Genomic DNA, 19,265 nt, shown 5'->3' with positions numbered 1-19,265 from the left:
ATCTGCCTATCTGGCATCACTCCTTGGAATATCTACTAGCCATCTCAAACTTAACACGGCCAAAACAAACCTTCTGACTTCCTCTACCATATCTTTGCCCCAAACTCCATCTCAGTAAACAGCACCATCAGCCATCTACTTAGCCATGTCAAAAACCTAGAAATAATCGGATTTCTCTTTTCCTTTACTACCAGCTCCCACAAATCCTATCAGTTTTTACGGGGGGGGGGCAGTCAAATACATCCACAAAGTAAACACTGGATAAACTAGAAGCTATTACTATCTTCTCACTGCTTCTGAGTCCTAGCCATTGCCACCTCTAGCCTGTAGTAGAGCAATATCCTTCATCCTCACATCCCTGCCCCTCCCTTGGCCTTTATAACCCATTCTCCACACCAAACCAGAGAGACCTTTAAACAATGTGATGGAATACATCATTCTCCTGCTTAAGACTCTGTCACTGACATCCCATCAGAACAAAATCCTCTCTCCCAAGGCTTACAAGACTTACGTGATGGGAACCTGCCTGCCCCTCTGATCTTATCTGGATGCCACTTTTCCCTTCCTCAACGCAGTTGCTCTAACCACACTGGCCTTCATCCTGATCCTCTTGACACGCCAAGGTTACTCCTACCTTAGGTTCTTTTTAGCAGCTGTTTGCTCCTACTTCATGGATGATTACCTCAAATCCCATTTCCTTAGAGAGCTCTTCCATGAACACACTAGAAGGGATCCCACTCCAGAATGTCATTCTATCTCATTATGTCCATATCATCACTCTCTGAAAGCATCTTGTTCATTTATTTGTCCTTGCCTGCCTTGTTCACTGCGGCTTCTCTAGTGTCTGCATCGGTACTTGGCACACAGAAGGCACTCCAATATATGTTGAATGAAAAACAAAGTGCACAGCTATCTCCAAACTGAGAAGACAATAAGAAGGCATTGTGTGGAAAAAAGTTCAAAGTCTAGCTAATTAAACTACTATTCAAATTAAATCTAACCTAGGAGCTTGGTAGCTTCCTCTGACTTGAGAGGTTTGGTTTTGAGGGTTTTTTGGGGGGGCAGGGGGTGCTGAGGGGGTGGAGGGAGGAAGTAGGAAATTACCATAAAGAGATTCTTTTAATCAATTTTGGTCGATATTAATGGGTCCCCTATCTTTGTTCATCAACTGGGCACAGAAAACCAGACCGAGTACTTCTTACTACAGGTAAGGCACGTCAGGATCGAAGTGGAGTAGCTGACTTTTCTGTTCCAAAAATGGTGGAAGGGGCTTGGAAACATGGGGACCCTGAACCTAATACCCAAGAAGGACATTATACTAGAAGAATGCAAAAAAAAAAAAAAAAAAGGAAAAAGGAAAGGAAAGGGAAAAGAAAAAAAAGAAAAAAAAAAGGACCAGGTTTACTTTCCACATAATGCCACAGAATCTGCCAAGACATTTTAAAATAAAAATGGTATGTTTACTATCCTTATAGGAAATTATTTTAGTCAATTTCCTATACCCTAATTAATTCATTCAACAAAGATTTACTGAATCCTCACTGTACCAGGGCAGACCACAATGTTGCCCAACTCCGGGACACCAATCCCATCAAGGCTACATAAATGGTATTCCCGAAAACTATGCAACCTGGCAGCTCTGTGCCAGACCGCTCACCAGGTGCCCAGGATACAGCAAATAAAAAACAAATGGTCCTTCTTGTCACATAGTTTCTAATTTAACATATACCCAGGAATGAACAAAGACTGGGGACCTGGCATCAGACTAGGTACTTTCGAACAGACTGGTGTACTTCAGCCCCACAACAACTTCAGCGAGATAGGTGCTGTTGGCCCTTTCTAATCAGTTAGGAAACTTGGGCTCCAAAAGCTAAGTAACACATCCAAGGTCACTCAGACAGTGCTGGAGGTAGAGCTACAGCCTAAGAAATTGAACTACATCTCCTCAAAACAAGAAAATGCCTGGCTCCTATCTCAGATAGCTTTTCTGGCAGTCTTTTCTAAGTTTACTCTGTTACAAGGATTCAGGATTGTTTCAAGATTGTAACACATTCTGCTTCTTCAGTGCCCATGTTCATTAAAAGAAAGAGCCAGCCACGGAGGTGGCAAACAAAAATCTTTTTCCCACCTCTAGAAAACTAGCTGTCATTTGTTTCTTTTGGATTTCTCATTTTATTCCTTCAAACCTGTCAAATCTTTCCTGAGATGCTGGAGCCATTTACACATTTAAGGCCTTTCACTTACACTTTAGATCTACAACAATTTTGTTTAACCACTCGGTCTCCTTTTTGGTCTTCCCAATTTCCTTTCGCAAAGATTTTTTTTTTTTTATACGTCTGCTAATATTCTAGTGAAAAATAGTTTTTCTTTGCTCCTCCTGGGCACCCAACTTGGGTCTACAGGAAGCAGTTTGTTTTTAAATAACTAAAAATGATTTATAAAAGTTCTAATCAAATGTATTTTCTGTGATATTAGCTACACGTGTGCTCTATGCTCTAGTCCTCTCGTTCACAAAACAAACAGAAAAGATTTAATATGATATAGCCAGAGCAAATATCTACTTTTCACACTAATAATTATCTCTATTGTTATAGTGATGACTACTATTTTTAGTAAACTAGACCTCTAGACATCTAGAAGAAGGAAAGGGAGGAAAAATGAAGGCATAAGCAACTAATATCTTGCTATTAAGGTTTTGTTACTGAAAAGCTTCCACATACTCTTTAGCTTTGTTTTCTGACCATAAACTAATGAGACAACTTGGTCAAACCAAGGAAAACACCATATTCAAGAAATGAGTTCAATAAATGAATATATTTAGGGTAAAAAATGTTCTACAAGTGCTAGACTCAATCTCTTCAATGCATCAAAATGTTTACATGTCTGAAACAGTTCTTAAGGGTGCAACAAAACATAAAATTATAATTTGGCCTCTGCAACACCGTAAAGCACATCCCTGTAAAATATGAAGTTGTCAATTTACAAAGGTTATCCCAGAAAAGGAAAGAACAATAAAGAGGAAAGGGTAATGCATTTAAATACCAAACAAAACAAACAGAAAAACCAGACAACATACCTGGCAACATGAGAAAAAGCATCCACAAGGACAGATTCAAATTCTCTAGTGAATTCAGGTCCTTTCCTTTTACTGTTTTGGATGACATCATTCGCTAAGTACAAAAAAGTAAGCTTTCTATTTGATTTGGCTGGAAAAAAGGAAAAAAAAGATAATTTAACTTACACCAAGGAAATGCTCAATCCACAATTCTTCTGCCCTAAAATACTCCTAAAGAAACTAAGATAAGCATTATCTACCTGAGATCAGGGCTCCTTTATGTTTGAAAAAACAACTTAAGTAACTTTTTGACATCTCTAACAAAACAGGTTTGAGAATACAATTTTGAAACAAAACAAGAATGGGCCATTTTCATTTCTGTGATATTTTAACAGGAATAATTGACAGTAAAAATAAAGATAATCCAAAGAAAATTCCTAAAGGAGAAGCAGTCAACATTCTCAAGAAGACATATTAAAATCAAGGTTTTCATTTATTTTATTGCAAAGATAAGCATTTCTAATTCACTATTAATTATCAAATCCTGCAGAATGAAAGACTGAGCTAGGTGAACTAGGTGTCAGTTTTAAAGCAGATTCTTGTAATTTATGTTCCTATGGTGAGAATTTCTCTTTGGACGTTCCAATAACAATAATCAGCCAATGATACCAACTTTATAATCCAGAGAAATCTCTAGATGCACCAATGGATATTTACCTCAAATACAAATATATATTAATGGTACATTATTACTGAAAACTTAAAGATGTCTGGATTCTGGATACGCAAAATTATGGCTCCCACAAAAACTGTAATTCTTCTCTCTTATACATATTAAATGTAGTATTTTCTATTACTCTATATGGTATCATATATTAAACCATAAAAACCTCATGCACTGTGTCTGAGTTACAGTTGCTTGGGGGAACATTACTGAATTTCCTGGCTTCTATGCACATAACTTCTCAACCGTAAAGTTACATCACTATCATTCTTGGTCCCAGTTTTCTTTTAAAGGAAATAAATAAGAACACAATCAGACAGTCCAAAACACTAAGTTTTCTCCAATGCTAAAATACCTGAAAAACTCAAACAAGCCTTATATAACCTTCACATACCTAAATAGCTGGTCCTTACTCTACTTGTTCTCAGAAACCACCTGTTTCTTTCAAAATGCACACAGCATGCATAAAATCTGACACAGCAGGCTTAAGATGTGACATTTTAAAATATAGCTACAGAAGAATAAACCAAGTTAAAAACAATCTTTAAAGTATGTATTCATAAAATTAAATATGGATATCCTGAGTTACATTAACCTTCTGGTACTAACCTAGTTTAACATGGCTAACTGATGATAATATGTAAACCTGGAAGTATCTTTAACTATTCTAATTATTACTCAAAAGCAGATGGAAAAGTGTCAACAGTTACAATATCCTACTCTCGCTACAAAGGTATCGTTATGGCAAAGGCTTTTCTTTTTTTTTTTTTAAAGCAAACCTTGTTCTGGGATGTTGCAACAAGTAAAACTACCAAGTCTAATAATGCCATGAGTTAACAGATTCAACTTCAACAAAGAAAATTTGACTGTGTGAAGCTTTACAAATGCCATGTATTTTATGTTTAAAAACTCAGCATCCATTGTATAAAATGTCAGTTTGGACAATTAAGACATGATACATTTTTCAGTACTACAAACATGATAGCCAAGAGGCCAGAGAGCCGAAGTTTTTCACTATTTACAATGCCAATGAATTTTCATCATCCTCAAACTTTGCAATGAGGATTTATTTAGCATGAAACTTTATCCCTCCACATCCAGCTTCTTGAAGCCAACAGAAGTATCACGTGTGTAAAGGTGCTATGACAAAGCCCAGAGCACCTGAACACACACACCCTCCACTCTAGTCCCAGGTGACAGACAACTCACTTGTTCAGATGTCTTTCCAATATGACAAAATAGATCCTTTCACTGCCTAACTATGCCCATTCCAAATGAGCAGAACAGTTATTAAGCAAAATTTATATGGTTAACTGACGAAAAAAATGTCACGTTTAGCTGGTTTTGACATCCAAAACAGTTAGGAAAAAAAGGCCTGTTTTTCTGCACTCAAGGCAACATACAAAAACATTGCTAAAAAATATTCGTCCAAGAGCATTTTACATATAACTTCTCCATAAAGGGAAGTTCTACCTAGAATGGAGCCCAAAGGGATAAATTCAGAATTATTTCTATTATTTTATCAAAATTCCTATTATTTTATCAAATTCTTATTATTTTATCAAGAATAAAAGTAGTATTTAAGCAAAACACAAAGTAATTTCTTTAAATCCTGTAATACTTTGAAGGTGATTCACAGATAGTCTGTGAATACCTTAGGGAAAATGACTTGACCATCGATTGAACTGTCGACTTCTAAAGACTCAGGGTGGGCCAGAATCTAAGAGGCTAGACATTTTCAACACAAGGGCACAAAATCTTTTTCCACTTCAGTGTGGGGGCATGCTCAATTCATGATCCTGATGCTTGGAGGAGCATCCTCTACCTTGGCACTATCCAATATGGTAGCCACTAGCCACAGATAGCTACTGAATACTTCAATTGTAACTAACACAATTATTTAAAACTGTAGCTCCTGGGGCACCTGGGTGGCTCAGTCGGTTAAGCGTCTGACTTCAGCTGAGGTCATGATCTAATGGTTCAAGGGTTCAAGCCCCCTGCTGGGCTCTGTGCGGACACCTCGGAGCCTGGAGCCTGCTTCAGATTCTGTGTCTCCCTCTCTCTCTTCCCCTCCTCCACTCATGCTCACTCGCTCTCTCTCTCCCAAAAAATGAATAAACGTTTAAAAAATTTTTCTTTTTTTTTAAAAAAAATTTTTTTTTTCAAACGTTTATTTAATTTTTGGGACAGAGAGAGACAGAGCATGAACGGGGGAGGGGCAGAGAGAGAGGGAGACACAGAAGCGGAAACAGGCTCCAGGCTCTGAGCCATCAGCCCAGAGCCCGACGCGGGGCTCGAACTCACGGACCGCGAGATCGTGACCTGGCTGAAGTCGGACGCTTAACCGACTGCGCCACCCAGGCGCCCCTAAAAAATTTTTCTTAATTAAAAAAAAAAAAAAAACACAAAAAAACTTCAGTTCCTTAGTCACACATTTCAAGTGTTCAACAGCTACATGTGGCAAGTGACCACCTTGTTGGACAGCATGGATATAAAACATCCCACAGAAAGTTGTATGAGGTAGTGCTGTTTGGATCCTTTACTCAACCATGAAAATGATGTCAGAGACCACAACTGAACTCCTAACCTATTTTTAAACTGTAACAGGCACTATGGTAAATCCTACTAGCGTTGCAAAGAAACAAGAAGGCCTAGTTTCTCCCTCAAAACACAAATCTAGTGAAAAAGCCAGAACTATAGTAAGAATGAAATAAATGCTAAATTAACGTGGCAGGGGGTGGGATACAGTAACTAATTCTAATAAACAAAAGTGCTATGGGTTTGGTTGGAGTCAGATGATCACCTTCACTTATTAATGGGCACCAAGGCAGCAGGTCTATGAAAGCACGAATTTTGGCATCAGAGGGCTCTAGGCTTATGCCCCAGCTATAATGCCCCTAAACAAAGCACTTAATCTCTCAGTATCTTTACCTTCTCATCTGTAAAATAATAATGCTAGCCTCCTTAAAACAGTAGGTTCCATGAGATTAGGATCATATAAAATTAGGGTGAAAGGAGCTTCATAAATGAATGCACTCGGTGACTTTCCATAAGTCAAACAGGATGAGGTGGGGAATCAAGAAGGCTTCACAAAAGTGACATCTGAGATGGACTTCGACCTCTCTGAGATCCCTGTAGAGGTGATTCACATCTCGGATGCTGGAAATAGTATCTGAATGGCACAGTGGGGTACAAGGAGGAGGATCTGGGGGGCTCCAGGTTCTAGCCCCCAAATGCCCAGAGGGGACCCCATCTCAGTACAGCACATGATATCTGGAGGGAGGGGAGTCTCTGCTAGAGGGCTAGAACTGGGTCTCCGGAAAGAATTCTGGAATTTGGTGCCTGACAGCCTGATGTAGTCTAAGCCTCCCCAGTTCTGAGGCCTTGAAAATACTCAACCACGTAGGTGGGATCTCCACCTCACAGACAGGAGAAGCACATGTGAAGCTACTTCCTTTACTATGGAGGGCCTACTACACAGAGGCTGCCCACAATTGCTCTAAGGTTCACTGCCTCAGCTTTCTGCTATGGAATCGTCAGGGTAACAGCTGTGAAGGTGCCTATCCTTCCCCATCGAGCTGAACGCACTTGAAGGCAAAGACCCTGCCTCACGTGGAGTAATTAGCAGTCCCATTTCACCACTGCTTATGAAATGCCTATACTGTGCCTGACACCAAGCCAGATGTTCATCCGCACTATCCTGTCTACCGTTTACTCCTTGCCACAGCCAGTTGTTTGAGCCTCAGTTTTTCCTCATCTGCAAAGTTCCCACTCCAGAGAACTCTGAGAATCTAAAAAATGGCAATGTATGTGAAGGTACCAGTACTGCACCTGGCACATAATTAAAGGCACAGTAAATATCAGTCTTCATCATACCCACTTTATAGGTAAGGAAACTGAGGGTCAGAGAAGCTAAGCTACCGGGGTCAGTGAACGGCAAAATCAGGCTTAAATTCCAGGCAGTCGGCCTTTGGGGCCAACGTGTTATCCAGCACCCAGCTCAGTGCCTGGCACATAACAGGCTGGGGTCAATGAATGAATGTCAGATCCTGAGCAGGGTCCAGAATCAATGAAAGATGCATGAGAAGAGAGGCCTGAGAGATAAGGTCTAGGTAGTGTGGTCTCTTAACCGCTCTATAATGGGGGTAACTGTACCCACTTCACAGAGCGGGTCTGAGTGCGAGGATATACGTAAAGTTCTCAGCATAGTGACTGGCACAGAATAAAGGCTCTCTAAGTGGCAGCTATCTTTGTCCTCGTTTTACAGGTGAGACAACAGAAGCACAGGGAGATGAAGACACTAGCCCAATATCATTCAACCAATAAGGGGCTAAGCCAGGACTTGATCGAGGCAGTCTTACTCCAGAATCCTCTGGCTCCTACTCCAAATGCCCAGCAAAGCGCCTGGCACACAACAGCCTTGGGCCAGTACCTTCTACAAGGCTGTCGAGATAATAATAGTCACAAGTGGCAGGAGGAGCCGAAGGGGAAACGGGCCGGATGAACTGGGAGTCTGGGAACCTCAGACAAGTACCTTAAACCTTCCCGGGCCTCAGTTTCCTTCTCCGAGAAATGGGAATAACACTGTCTCCAACCTCAGAAGTGCAATCAGAGGCCGGGGCTTGGAAAGCAAGCCTCCACTAAGAAGCTTGAGGGGCCTCGGCAGTGAGCCGAGGAGAGGACAATCCAGGGGAGTCCCAAGGGGCCACAGAGGGGGTGTTTACCTTTGCGGAGCTCGCGGTGCCACACAGAGACGATGGGTCCCGCATGCTTGCGGTGGTGTATGAGCCACAGGGACAGGGTTTGCACGCTCTGTTGAGAGTTGCTCAGCTCCGAGAGCTTCTTCTCCAACGCCGACTCGGAGAAGGAGGACATGGTGGCGGCAGTGAGGCCCTGCAGGGAGCGGCCTGTGCCGCCCAGTGCGGCGGGAAGGGCAACGGCGCGAGGCCGGGGTCTCACCTGACGGCTTGCGGGGCTCTTTACTGACTGACAGACGGCCAGAGGGGTAAGGAGGGGGAGGGGATGGGTCTCCGCAGTAACAGCCACCCGCGCCGCCGCCACAAGATGGCCACCGACCTCTCACCCCGCCGTGAGAGCAGGGTCAAAGGGCAAGGGCCGGAGTAGCTGCGCACCGAGAGGTGTCGGGGCTACAGAAAAACGCCCTTTCAGTGGCGGCGGCCTCTCTGAAGTTCGCTTAGGGCACTTCGAAAGGAACAGACGAGGAGAGAGGCGCAGTTCTACTGCCTCCGGAAGGCGCTTTGACCGCTCGCAGCCGCACGCAGGCGCAGTGAGCCTCACCGGAACCCTTTCTCCCGCTCCCGCAGAACCTTTCTGGCACTGTAGGGCGCGCTAGTTAGAACGTCACTTCCGGCGGGGCCGATGAGGCGGGAGAGTGAGGGAAAGGCTGGAAGACGAGGTAAGGGAAGAGTGGCCGGAGCTAGAGGGAACGCAGCAACCGGGAGCCCTCGGAGGGGGATCCCGAGGGAGCACTCCTGCGGAGTGAGCAGGACCGGGTACGGGAGCGGGGGGGCGGGGGCGGCTTTCTCCCTAACCTGGCGGGCCCCAGGCCGCGCTCTTCTCCGTATACGTTCCTCTGTCTGGCTGTCCCCCCCCCCCCCAAAGTCTTCCTTTTGGTTCTGCCAAGCCACCCACGTGCACTTTTCACGGCTTGGCTCTTGCTGTTCTTTCTTCAAGGGTGACGCCCCTTTTCTCACCTGGGGTGCTCCCACTCAGCCTCCAGGACTACCCTTTAATGTCTAGTTCTGAAGTTCAGTCTGTGACAGCACCATCATAAAACACCTTCGCGCCCTTAATTTGTTGGCTTCGTTCGGGAAATTACATGCTGCCCTGGCCCTGTGGGGGGGGGGGGGGGTCCTTTCGATTGTTTCTCAAATTTAAGTAATATGTTAATTTTTTTGAGGGTGGGGGCAGGGAAGTCAGTGGTTTCATTGACCTCCTTTAGAGCACTATTTGAGACTCTGACCCCTTTACCTATTTTTTAAAAGTTTTAAAGTCCAGTTATCAAATCCGTGAAGAAATTTGTCTTTCTCACTGCTATGGGGGTAGTGGTAGGGAGTCAGGTTATTGTAGACATAACCGAGTTTCACATTTTACTGATTAGTGTGGAATTAACCAGCAATGGGCAAACTCCAGTTAAGAAACATTCTTCTAGTTGGTGACTGTTTTTGCTGTCACTGCACCGTATTGTAGTTCTTTGTTCAGATGCTTTGACTCTCTTCTAGACTAGAATCATCATAATTGTAGCCAACGTAGTGAGCAGTTGCTAGGGGCTAGACACTTCACACTGGTAACTCATTTAATCCTCGTGGCAAAGCTATAAGGTAGTTATTATGTTATTCTCATTTGGCAGATGAGGAAACAGACAGACGTTAGGTGGCCGACCCAAGATTACATAACTAAGATTGGAGGGAAAGGACTGCTTCTTAACCTATTTTCTCATCCCACCACTTTATTTAAAGCTGATTGAGGAAATTAATATAAAAAAGGTGAATCGCCTAAAACTATACAGTTAATATCTAGTCATAATTGTAACCAAGGGCCTTTGAGTCCAAATGTAGACCATGTTTCTATATTGAGTAGCACTGTCATATATTGAACCCTTTTATACCAAGTCAGTTTGTATTAAGCACATTCCATACTTGGTTTTATTTAATTCTTAACAACAGTTCTGTGGGATGAGGATTATTACCACTAATTTCAAAGATGAGAAAACATGAAACGGGTGAGTAATCTGTCCAATATCACTTGGACATGGAAGATGACAGAGCTAGGAGTCAAATCGAGGTTATCTGATGTCCAATCCCAAAGTCTTCACTCCTGAGCCAGTGATTCATTCTTCCAACAAATATCTTTCAACAAATAATTGTTGAGCACCTATGTCTGAAGCACTATTTTAAGCAAACAGGGTCTGTGTCCCAGGAAGCTTACCTTCTACAAGGGAAGATAGATTGAAAAAACATGCGAGTATAAAATAAGTCAGAAAGCGATATCTACCTTGAATGAAAATCAAGGAGGGCGATGAATGGATTTGTGGGAGGATAGGAGTCTGTTTTATATGCGGGTCAGAGAAGTCCTCCCTGATAGGATGACATTTGATCGGAGCCCTGAAAGAAATGAGAGAACAAGCCATATACTGTATGTGGAATGTTGTTCCACGCAGAGGGAAAACCAAGTACAATTGTTAGACCGCTGTTGGCATTTTTGAGGCACAGCAAGGAGGATGGTAAGGCCGGAGTGATAATGAACCAGAAGGCTAGAAATGAGCTCAAAAAAGCAGCCGTAGACCACATGATACGGACCACATCACGTGGGAACTTGTAAGCAATAGTAAGGAATTTGGATAATACTCTGAATTACATCAGAGCTCACTGAACACGTTTGAACAAAAGAAGAACGTTGTGGCTGTTGAGTGGAAAATAGCAAGGGTGGGACGCCTGGGTGGCGCAGTCGGTTAAGCGTCCGACTTCAGCTCAGGTCACGATCTTGCGGTCCGTGAGTTCGAGCCCCGCGTCGGGCTCTGGGCTGATGGCTCAGAGCCTGGAGCCTGTTTCCGATTCTGTGTCTCCCTCTCTCTCTGCCCCTCCCCGTTCATGCTCTGTCTCTCTCTGTCTCAAAAATAAATAAACGTTAAAAAAAAAATTAAAAAAAAAAAAAAAAAAGAAAATAGCAAGGGTGCACGGGCCGAAGCGGGAAGACCAATTCAGCGGCTGTTGTGATAACCTAGGTGAAAGGTGAAGACCGGGTGGTGAGAGAGGGTCAGATTCTGGAGATAGGAATCTGGGGATTTTGTCTTTTAGAGGAAGACTAGGACTTGCTGACAAATTAGATAAGCGATCCGAAACAAAAATGAGTTTATGTGGTGCCAAAGGTTTTCTCCGAAGCAGCCGTAAAAATGGGAGATTGCGTTTACTGAATTGCGGAAAGAGATGGTTTGAGCAGTGAAAGCAGGAGTTTAGGTTTGTACGTGTCCAGGTGGAAATGCCTCCCCAAGTAGAGGTGTCTCCATAGGCAGCGGGGTTCATAGGTCTGGAGTTTAAGGGAGAGATCTGATGGAGATGGAGATATAAATGTGGGAGTCATAAGGGGGAATAAGTGGAGAAAGAAATAGGCCCAGTGACTGAGTCCTAGAACACTTCAACACTTAGAAGTGAACGACGAGGGGGATATAATCATGTGATTTTTTTTTTCTTTAGCCCATTAATGCTAATTGCACTGATTGATTTTCAAATATTGAGTCAGCCTTCCATCTCTGGAATAAAACCTACTTTGTCATAGTATATAATTGTTTTTACATGCTGCTGAGTTGTATTTTCTAATACTTTGTTTAGGATTTTTGCATCTGTGTTCATGGAGGAAATTTGCAGGTTTTTTATTTATGTATTGTCTTTGTTGGGTTTTGGTATCAGGGTGATAGTGGCTTCGTAAAATAGCTGAGAAGATTTCCTCCTCTTCATTTTCTAGAAGATTGTGTACAATTGGTGTTAATTCCTTAAATGGTTGGTGGAAGCTTCCAATGAAACTGTCTGGGCCTGAGGATTTCTTTTCTTTTTCTTTGGTATCTCTCTGTCTGTCTTTCCCTCTCATCAGTCTTGCTAGAAGTTTGTCGATTTTATTGATCTTTTCAAAGAACCAGTTGTTTCATGGATTTTTCTCTATTTTCTGTTCTCAATTTCATTGATTTCTGCTCTGCTTTTTATTATTTTCTTCTGCTTTCTTTGGTTTTATTTTGCTCCTCTTTTTCAAGGTTCTTAAGGTAGAAGTTTAGATTATTGATTTGGGACCTTTTCCCTTTTCTAATATATGTATTTACTGCTGTAAATTTCCCTCTCAGCATGGCTATAGCTGTGGCACACAAATTTTGATACATTGTATTTTTACTTTCATTTCTTTCTTTTCTTTTTTTTTTTTTTTTTAAAGTTTGCTTTGAGAAAGAGAAAGAGAGAACTCGAGCAGGGAAGGGCAGAGAGAGCGGAAGAGGGAGAATCCCAAACAGACTCTGCACTGAGCCTGATGCCGAGCTGGATCTCACAGCCTCAAGATTGTGACCTGAGCTGAAATTAAGAGTTAACCAACTGAGCCACATAGGCGTCCCTTACTTTCATTCATTTTTATGTATCTTTTTAAAATTTCCCTTGAGATTTCCTCTTTGATCCATGGATTAATTAGAAATGTGTTGCTTAGTTTCCAGGTATTTGGAGATTTTCCTGTTATCTCTGTTACTGAGATTTCTAGTTTAATTCCATTGTGGTTGGGGATCATACTGTATTCTCTGTTTCGTGGTGCAAGATACGACCCATCTTGGTATCTGTTCTATGGTCACTTGAAAGTGTATTCTCCTGTTGTGGGTTGTAGTGTTCTTTAAATGTTGCTTAGATCCTGTTGGTGGAGGTGTTCTTGAGTTCTGTTATCCTTGCTGATTTCCTACTTGTTTTATCAGTTTTTGAGAGAAGAACATTGACGTCACCACCTATACTTGTGGTGACCACCTATAGTTCTCCTTTCAGTTTTATTCTATTTTTGCTTCACACATCTTGTGGTTGTTTTGTATCTAGCATTTATGTCTTGACAGAATCCGTTGGAGATTGCTGTCTTCTCTATTGGTTTCCCCTTTAATGGTTATAGAATGTCCCTCCCTATCTCTGGTAATTTTCTTTTTTCTGAAGTCTATCTGATGTTGAGATAACCACTCTTGCATGCTTTTGATTAATGTTTGCATGATAATATCCCTTTTCGTCTGTTCTTTTACTTTCAACCTACTTATATTCTATTTGAAGAGAGTTTCTTGTAGACAGCATAGACATAGGTCATATTTTGTAATCTATTCTGACATTCTGTATTTATTTTTTCATTGGTATATTTAGACCTTTCATATTTAATATAATTATTATGATAGAGCTTAATCTTCCATTTTATTTTTTGTTTTCTGTTCTGGTTTTTGTTTCTCTGTTTTCTTTTTCTAGCTTTCTTATAGGTTACTTGAACATTCTTTGGAATTCCATTTTATTATTACAGCATTTCTGAATGTATCCCTTTGGAACCATTTTAATGGTTCTTCTAGGTATCACATTGTACGTAATTTATCTTTACCAGCACTAGTGAAGGATAGCAGCCTTACTTCCCTTTATGTCTCCTTACCCTCCCCCATTTATAATATAATTGTTGTAAATATTTCCTCTACACGTACATTTAGATCCAAATCAGACAGGGTTACAATTTTTGCTTCAACTATCAAACACAATTTAGAAAACTCAAAAGAATAAGGAAAGCCTATTTATACAAATCTTCACATACCATGTTCTTTCTTCCTCCTTGACACAAGTATTCCTTTTTTTTTTTTTTTATTTAATGTTTATTTATTTTTGAGAGAGAGAGAGGGAGACATAGAATCTGAAGCAGGCTCCAGGCTTTGAGCTGTCAGCAGAGTCCCATATGGGGCTCGAATTCATGAACTGTGAGATCATGACCTGAGCTGAAGTCAGATGCTTAACCAACTGAGCCACCCAGGCACCCCTAGTATTCCTTTTTTTAATGTGTCCTTTCTGTTGAAAGAATTTCCTTTAGCTATGTTTTTTTTAGAGCAGGCCTGATGGTGATAAATTCTTTTAGTTTTCTTTCATCTGAGAATGTCTCGATTTACACTGCACTCCTGATGGGCATTTTGGCTCAGTATAGGATTCTGTCTCGACAGTTCTTTTTTTTTTTTTTTTTTTTTTTCTTTTTTTTCTCCCAGCACCTGAAAGTTATTGTGCCACTTCTTTCTGGCTTACATGGTTTCTGATGAGAACTCCATTGTCATTCCAATTATTTTTTCTCTATAGGCAAGGTATCATTTTTCTGACTGCTTTCGTTATTTCTTTTGTCATTCCTTTTCAGAATTAAATTATGATGTAATTATAATCAGTGTAAATTTCTTTGGATTTATCCTATTTGGGGTTCACTAAGCTTCCTGAGTATATAGATGTATGTTTCTTGCCAAATTTGAGGGAGTTGTCAGCCATTATTTCTTTGAGTGGTTTCTCAGCTGTGCCCTTTTGCACCTCCTCTTCTGGAACTCTTAGATCTTTTGTTATGGTCCATGGGTCCCTGAGGCTCTTTTCAGTCTATTTTCTTTCAGTTGTTCAGATTAGGTAATTTCTGTTATTCATTTTTACAACTCATAGGTTCTTTCCTGTGCCCCCTCCATTCTGCTCTTGAACTTGTCTGCTGACCTTTTCATTTGTTATCGAATTTTTCAGTTCTAAAATTGCTATTTATTTTTTTCTTTATATCTTCTATTTCTTTGCTGAGGCTTTCTATTCTTTCATTTGCTTCAAGCAAGTTCAGAATTGCTCATTGAAGTATTTTAATCATGGCTGCTGTAATAACTTTGTCAGATAATTCTCACATCTGTCATCTCAGTGTTGAATGTATTCATTGTCTTTATTCTTTCAGTTTGAGATCTTCCTGGTTCTTAGTATGATGAATGATTTTTGATTGGACATTTTTGCATTATGTTCTGAGTGACACTCTGGATCTTATTTAAGTCTTCTGTTTTAGCTGGCTTTTTCTGACACCACTCTGGCAGAAGAAAGGGGTACCCCTCCCCGTCTTACTGCCAAGTGCCAGTAGAAGTCCAGATTCCTCACTTGGCCTCCTTTGACACCCAAGGGGAAGAGCTCCTCACTACTGTCCAGTAGAAGTAAGAGTTCCACTCCCCACTTGGTAACCAGTGCACTGCACTAGGGGTGGCCTCATTATCACAGGACTGTAGTGAAAATCATAACTATCCACTAGGCCTCCTCTGACACTACCCCAGTGATGAAAGAAAAGAGCATATATTCTTGATGTACACCCTTTTCTAAGCTAAGAGCCACTTTTCTAGAATATACTGCCTACCAAAGAACTTCTTGTCTAGTAGAAGGTATAGGCACATAGTGTTAGTGTAATACAAGGCACTGTTTCACAAGTATTCTGTAGAGGACAGCTGTAAACAAAATGAGCCTAAAGTAATTTCTAGAAGGATTTATGGGAGGTCTCCTTGATTCCCCTCCTCCACCTTCTATTTTGTATATATATACCTTAGGGTTCTATTGTATACTCCTCCCTTGCAGGGCTAGACCCTTCAGTTAACTTTGTATCTCCCTTTCCTTGTCAAGAACTTAGCACAGTGAGTGGCACATAGTATATGCTAAGGAAACATTTCTGGGTAGAAAGAAGTAGGAAGCTACAAAATATCACGGTATGCTGGAGGTTTCGTGTTTATCCAGCTTCTTTTACTCATTTTTAAAAAATGTTTATTTATTTTTAGAGAGAGAGAGAGCGAGAGAGTGCACATGAGCCGGGGAAGGGCAGAAAGAGGGGAGACAGAGAATCCCAAGCAGGCTCCACGCTGTAAGCACAGACCCTGACGCAGGGCCTGACCCCATGAACTGGGAGATCATGACCTGAGCCAATCAAGATTTGGACGCTTAACCGACTGAGCCACCAGGCACCCCTCTTTTACTCATTTATTAAACAAACAGTGAGTGGGACCTGCTTGGTAGACACTGTATCAGATGCTAGGAAAATCACAAGTAACTAAAAAAGTGTACTATTCAGTTGGAGAGACGCACGAATAAACCAGTCATTTTAACCCATAGCAGTGGTCCCCCAGTGTACTTTGCACACTACTGCCAGATGGATACTGAGCACGTACCCCTTCATCACCTGGTTCTTATTCTTCAGAAGATAGAGTTTGTGTAGAATGTATACAATGCGGGATTCCCATGCCTGGCTGGTCATCAGACTGACCTTGAAAACTTTTAAAATAGTTTCAGAAGCATACCTGCCATCTCCTCCACCCCAATATAGATTCTGATTCAGTAGCTCTGGTGTGGGGCCCGGGAATCTGTACTTACATCGCTCCCCCTTGATTCCGATAAGCAGACTGGGGGAACCTCTGGTGTAGTAGAAAGTGTGCGTGCAGCCTTTGGAGTCACACAGGCTTGAGGTGAATTCCATGTCTGACATTGCTTGCTGTGTGCCCATGGCATCACTTAACCTCTCTGAGCCTTGTGTTATAGTCAGCTTGTGGATGAGGAACTTTTATGCACATAAAATACCTAGAACATGCCGGGCATTTGGTGAGTTTTGTTCAACAAATATTAATTCTCTTCTTTCTGTCCAAGAACTCGTATTGGCAATTCTCAGGTCTGAACTACTGTCTCTGGAATCTAAACCCAGTCTTTCTATCCATATGCTTGTTATTCAAAGTTAGAAATTTTGAAGATCATCTTATCTACGAAGTGTATGTTAGGTTGAAAAAACTGAAATTCATGGAAGTCACACAGCCAAGAGTAGAGCCAGGACAAGAATCCAGATAGTCAGATTTGTGTTCTTATTGTGGCCCTGTCCTAGAAACAGCCTATAAGTGGCCTAGCCAAAATCTAGAGCTATGATTCCCTCTTAAGAATGAACCTAGCAAGATCCTCCCATAAAGGATGATGTCATCTACCTGTAGGAATTACCCCAAGAGAAGAAGAATATGGCAGTTTTAACCCAGAATCCAGTTGAGGCATAGCTGATATTAAAGCTCTACCAATGAGAGAACCAGACCTTAGAACATGGCTGTTGACTCAGCAGGCATTTATCGAATACCTGCTCTGTGCCAGAAGCAATAAGCAAACCTGTCAAGTTATCACTCTTCTAGAGCCTATTCTGGTGAGAGGAGAGAAACAGTAAACAAATAAATAGTAGATAATCTTGTTTGACGGATGGTGCTAAGTGCTATTGAAGAAAACTACAGTCAGGGAAAGAAGATAGGGAGTGCCAGGGTGGGGAGGAGTGAGGATGGGTTGCAGTTTCCAATAGGAGTGATCAGAGAAGGCGTCACTCAGGATTCACGTTTGAGCAAAGCCCTAAAAGAGATGAGAGAGCAAATCGGGAGGATATACGGCAGACAGCAAGTGCAAAGGCCCAGGTGATCAGAGTGTCAGTCCTGAATGGTGTGTGGCTCACCTGCTCTGATGGCATCTCTATCTTGTCTTTGCATTTACTAGATGCTTTCACTCTTCTTCCTCCTGGCCTTTGCTTGTAACAGGCATTTTACCTCCAGCAGCCTTCATGCATAGCCCCAAACGTGCAGTCCCCGAATTCCAACACAAATCCTCCTCCCTCCGTGAACACTTCACTGTTGGTGTTCATTTTTTCCCCCAAATTTCTTTTGTACTTCCTTCTTTCTCCCTTTTTCACTTCTTGATTGTATGACACAGTAAGTACTCTGTGATCTCCCATCTTATCCTTGAAGTGTCTGTAAGGCATAGCACTTTGTCCTGTACAGATCGCTCCCATTTGTCTTCACCTGTATGCCATGGCCCAGGGATGGTCCCTGACCCATCCCCATGACAAGGCGGAGAGAGAGGAGAGAACCAGGAGAGGCCGTGGTGGGGAACAGGTTCGCCCATGCACTACAATTGCAGATCTCTTCCCTTGCCTCTTTAGTGACTGCTTTCCACAACCACAGTCTGGGCACACTGAGCTAGGAAGGTAGAGTTGGCCATCAGCAATCGAGAATTGGTTATTCAGGCTTAGGTTTTTTCAGTCCCAGTCTGCCACAGTTGAACTCTGGGTGGTATTCTCTACTCAGCCAGAGAATCCAAAGGCCTCATCCCAGTATCACTTTGGGCCAGAATGCCCCTGGTGCCGTCAGTTACAGCAACAACAAACCTCGCAGTGCCACTTTAAATAATCAGGGTTGCATTTTATAGGAAAAGAATCTGGAACTCTTGAGTCTCTAAGTCTCTAAACAATTCTTTCTGTAATTGACATATTGTCACACAAGTGTGATTTCACGGCCCTCCCATAAAGGTATATGATTGCCTTTTATAGTCGTGTCAAAGTAGCAATTTGGTATACTCTCTTCCTTACAGAAAGCTGGTTTATCTGAGTCTATAACCCATTCTTTTGAAGATCTCCAATTGTGATAAATCTTTATCTGTAGAGTACTCCGTTAACAGAATATACCGAAATCTACCCATTCTACTAGAGAAGGGCATTTGAGCGCTTCTGTTCAGGGGCAATTGTGGATAGTATAATCCAGAATGCATCTTTTGGTATGTTTGTGTATGCATTTCTGTTGGGTGTTTAGCAAAGAGTGAAATTACTAGATCATAGAGCATACTCATGTTCACCTATAGAATGATGCTGCCAAAGAGTTTTGCAAAGTAGTTGTGCTCCTACCAGTACCGAATGAGAGTTCTAGTTGCTTCATTTTCTCGCCAACACCTAGTGTTTTCTTTTTCTTTTCCTTTTCCTTTCTCTTTTTCTTTTTCTTTTCTTTTTTTTCTTTTTTTTGTTTTTCTTTCACCTTAGCCCTTCTGGTAGGTATGTAATATTTCAGTGACGTTTTAAATTGTATTTTCCTGACTAATGATGTTGAGTGTCTTTTCATATGTTGATTAGCCATTTGGACATCCTCTTTTTTGATACGTCTATTCAAGTCCTTTTCCA

The 19,265-nt window shown here is 41.6% G+C and overlaps 2 protein-coding genes across 3 annotated transcripts in view; one reads left to right on the top strand and one right to left on the bottom strand.

Moving 5' to 3' along the window:
- The window catches only part of RPRD1B (regulation of nuclear pre-mRNA domain containing 1B), a 52,388-nt gene extending 43,355 nt beyond the window's left edge, over nucleotides 1–9,033 (bottom strand). The window contains exons 1-2 of one of the 2 annotated variants that reach the window (XM_025932251.2): nucleotides 8,504–9,033; nucleotides 3,077–3,206 (exon numbers count right to left, since the gene is read on the bottom strand). In XM_025932251.2, the coding sequence (XP_025788036.1) occupies nucleotides 3,077–3,206; nucleotides 8,504–8,654 (281 nt within the window). In that variant the 5' untranslated portion in view covers nucleotides 8,655–9,033. The remainder of the gene's footprint in view (nucleotides 1–3,076; nucleotides 3,207–8,503) is intronic. The other variant, XM_025932250.2, reaches the window with a different exon arrangement.
- A 26-nt stretch (nucleotides 9,034–9,059) lies between these two features.
- Nucleotides 9,060–19,265, top strand: part of TTI1 (TELO2 interacting protein 1) — a 45,114-nt gene continuing 34,908 nt past the window's right edge. The window contains exon 1 of the mRNA XM_025932580.2: nucleotides 9,060–9,195. The gene's annotated coding sequence lies outside the window, so the exon portion shown is untranslated. The remainder of the gene's footprint in view (nucleotides 9,196–19,265) is intronic.

This window comes from Puma concolor, chromosome A3 (genome assembly GCF_028749965.1).
Source record: "Puma concolor isolate L17-30 chromosome A3, mPumCon1.1.hap2, whole genome shotgun sequence".
Classification (NCBI taxonomy): Eukaryota; Metazoa; Chordata; class Mammalia; order Carnivora; family Felidae; genus Puma; species Puma concolor.
This window is presented reverse-complemented; position numbering and strand designations above follow the sequence as displayed.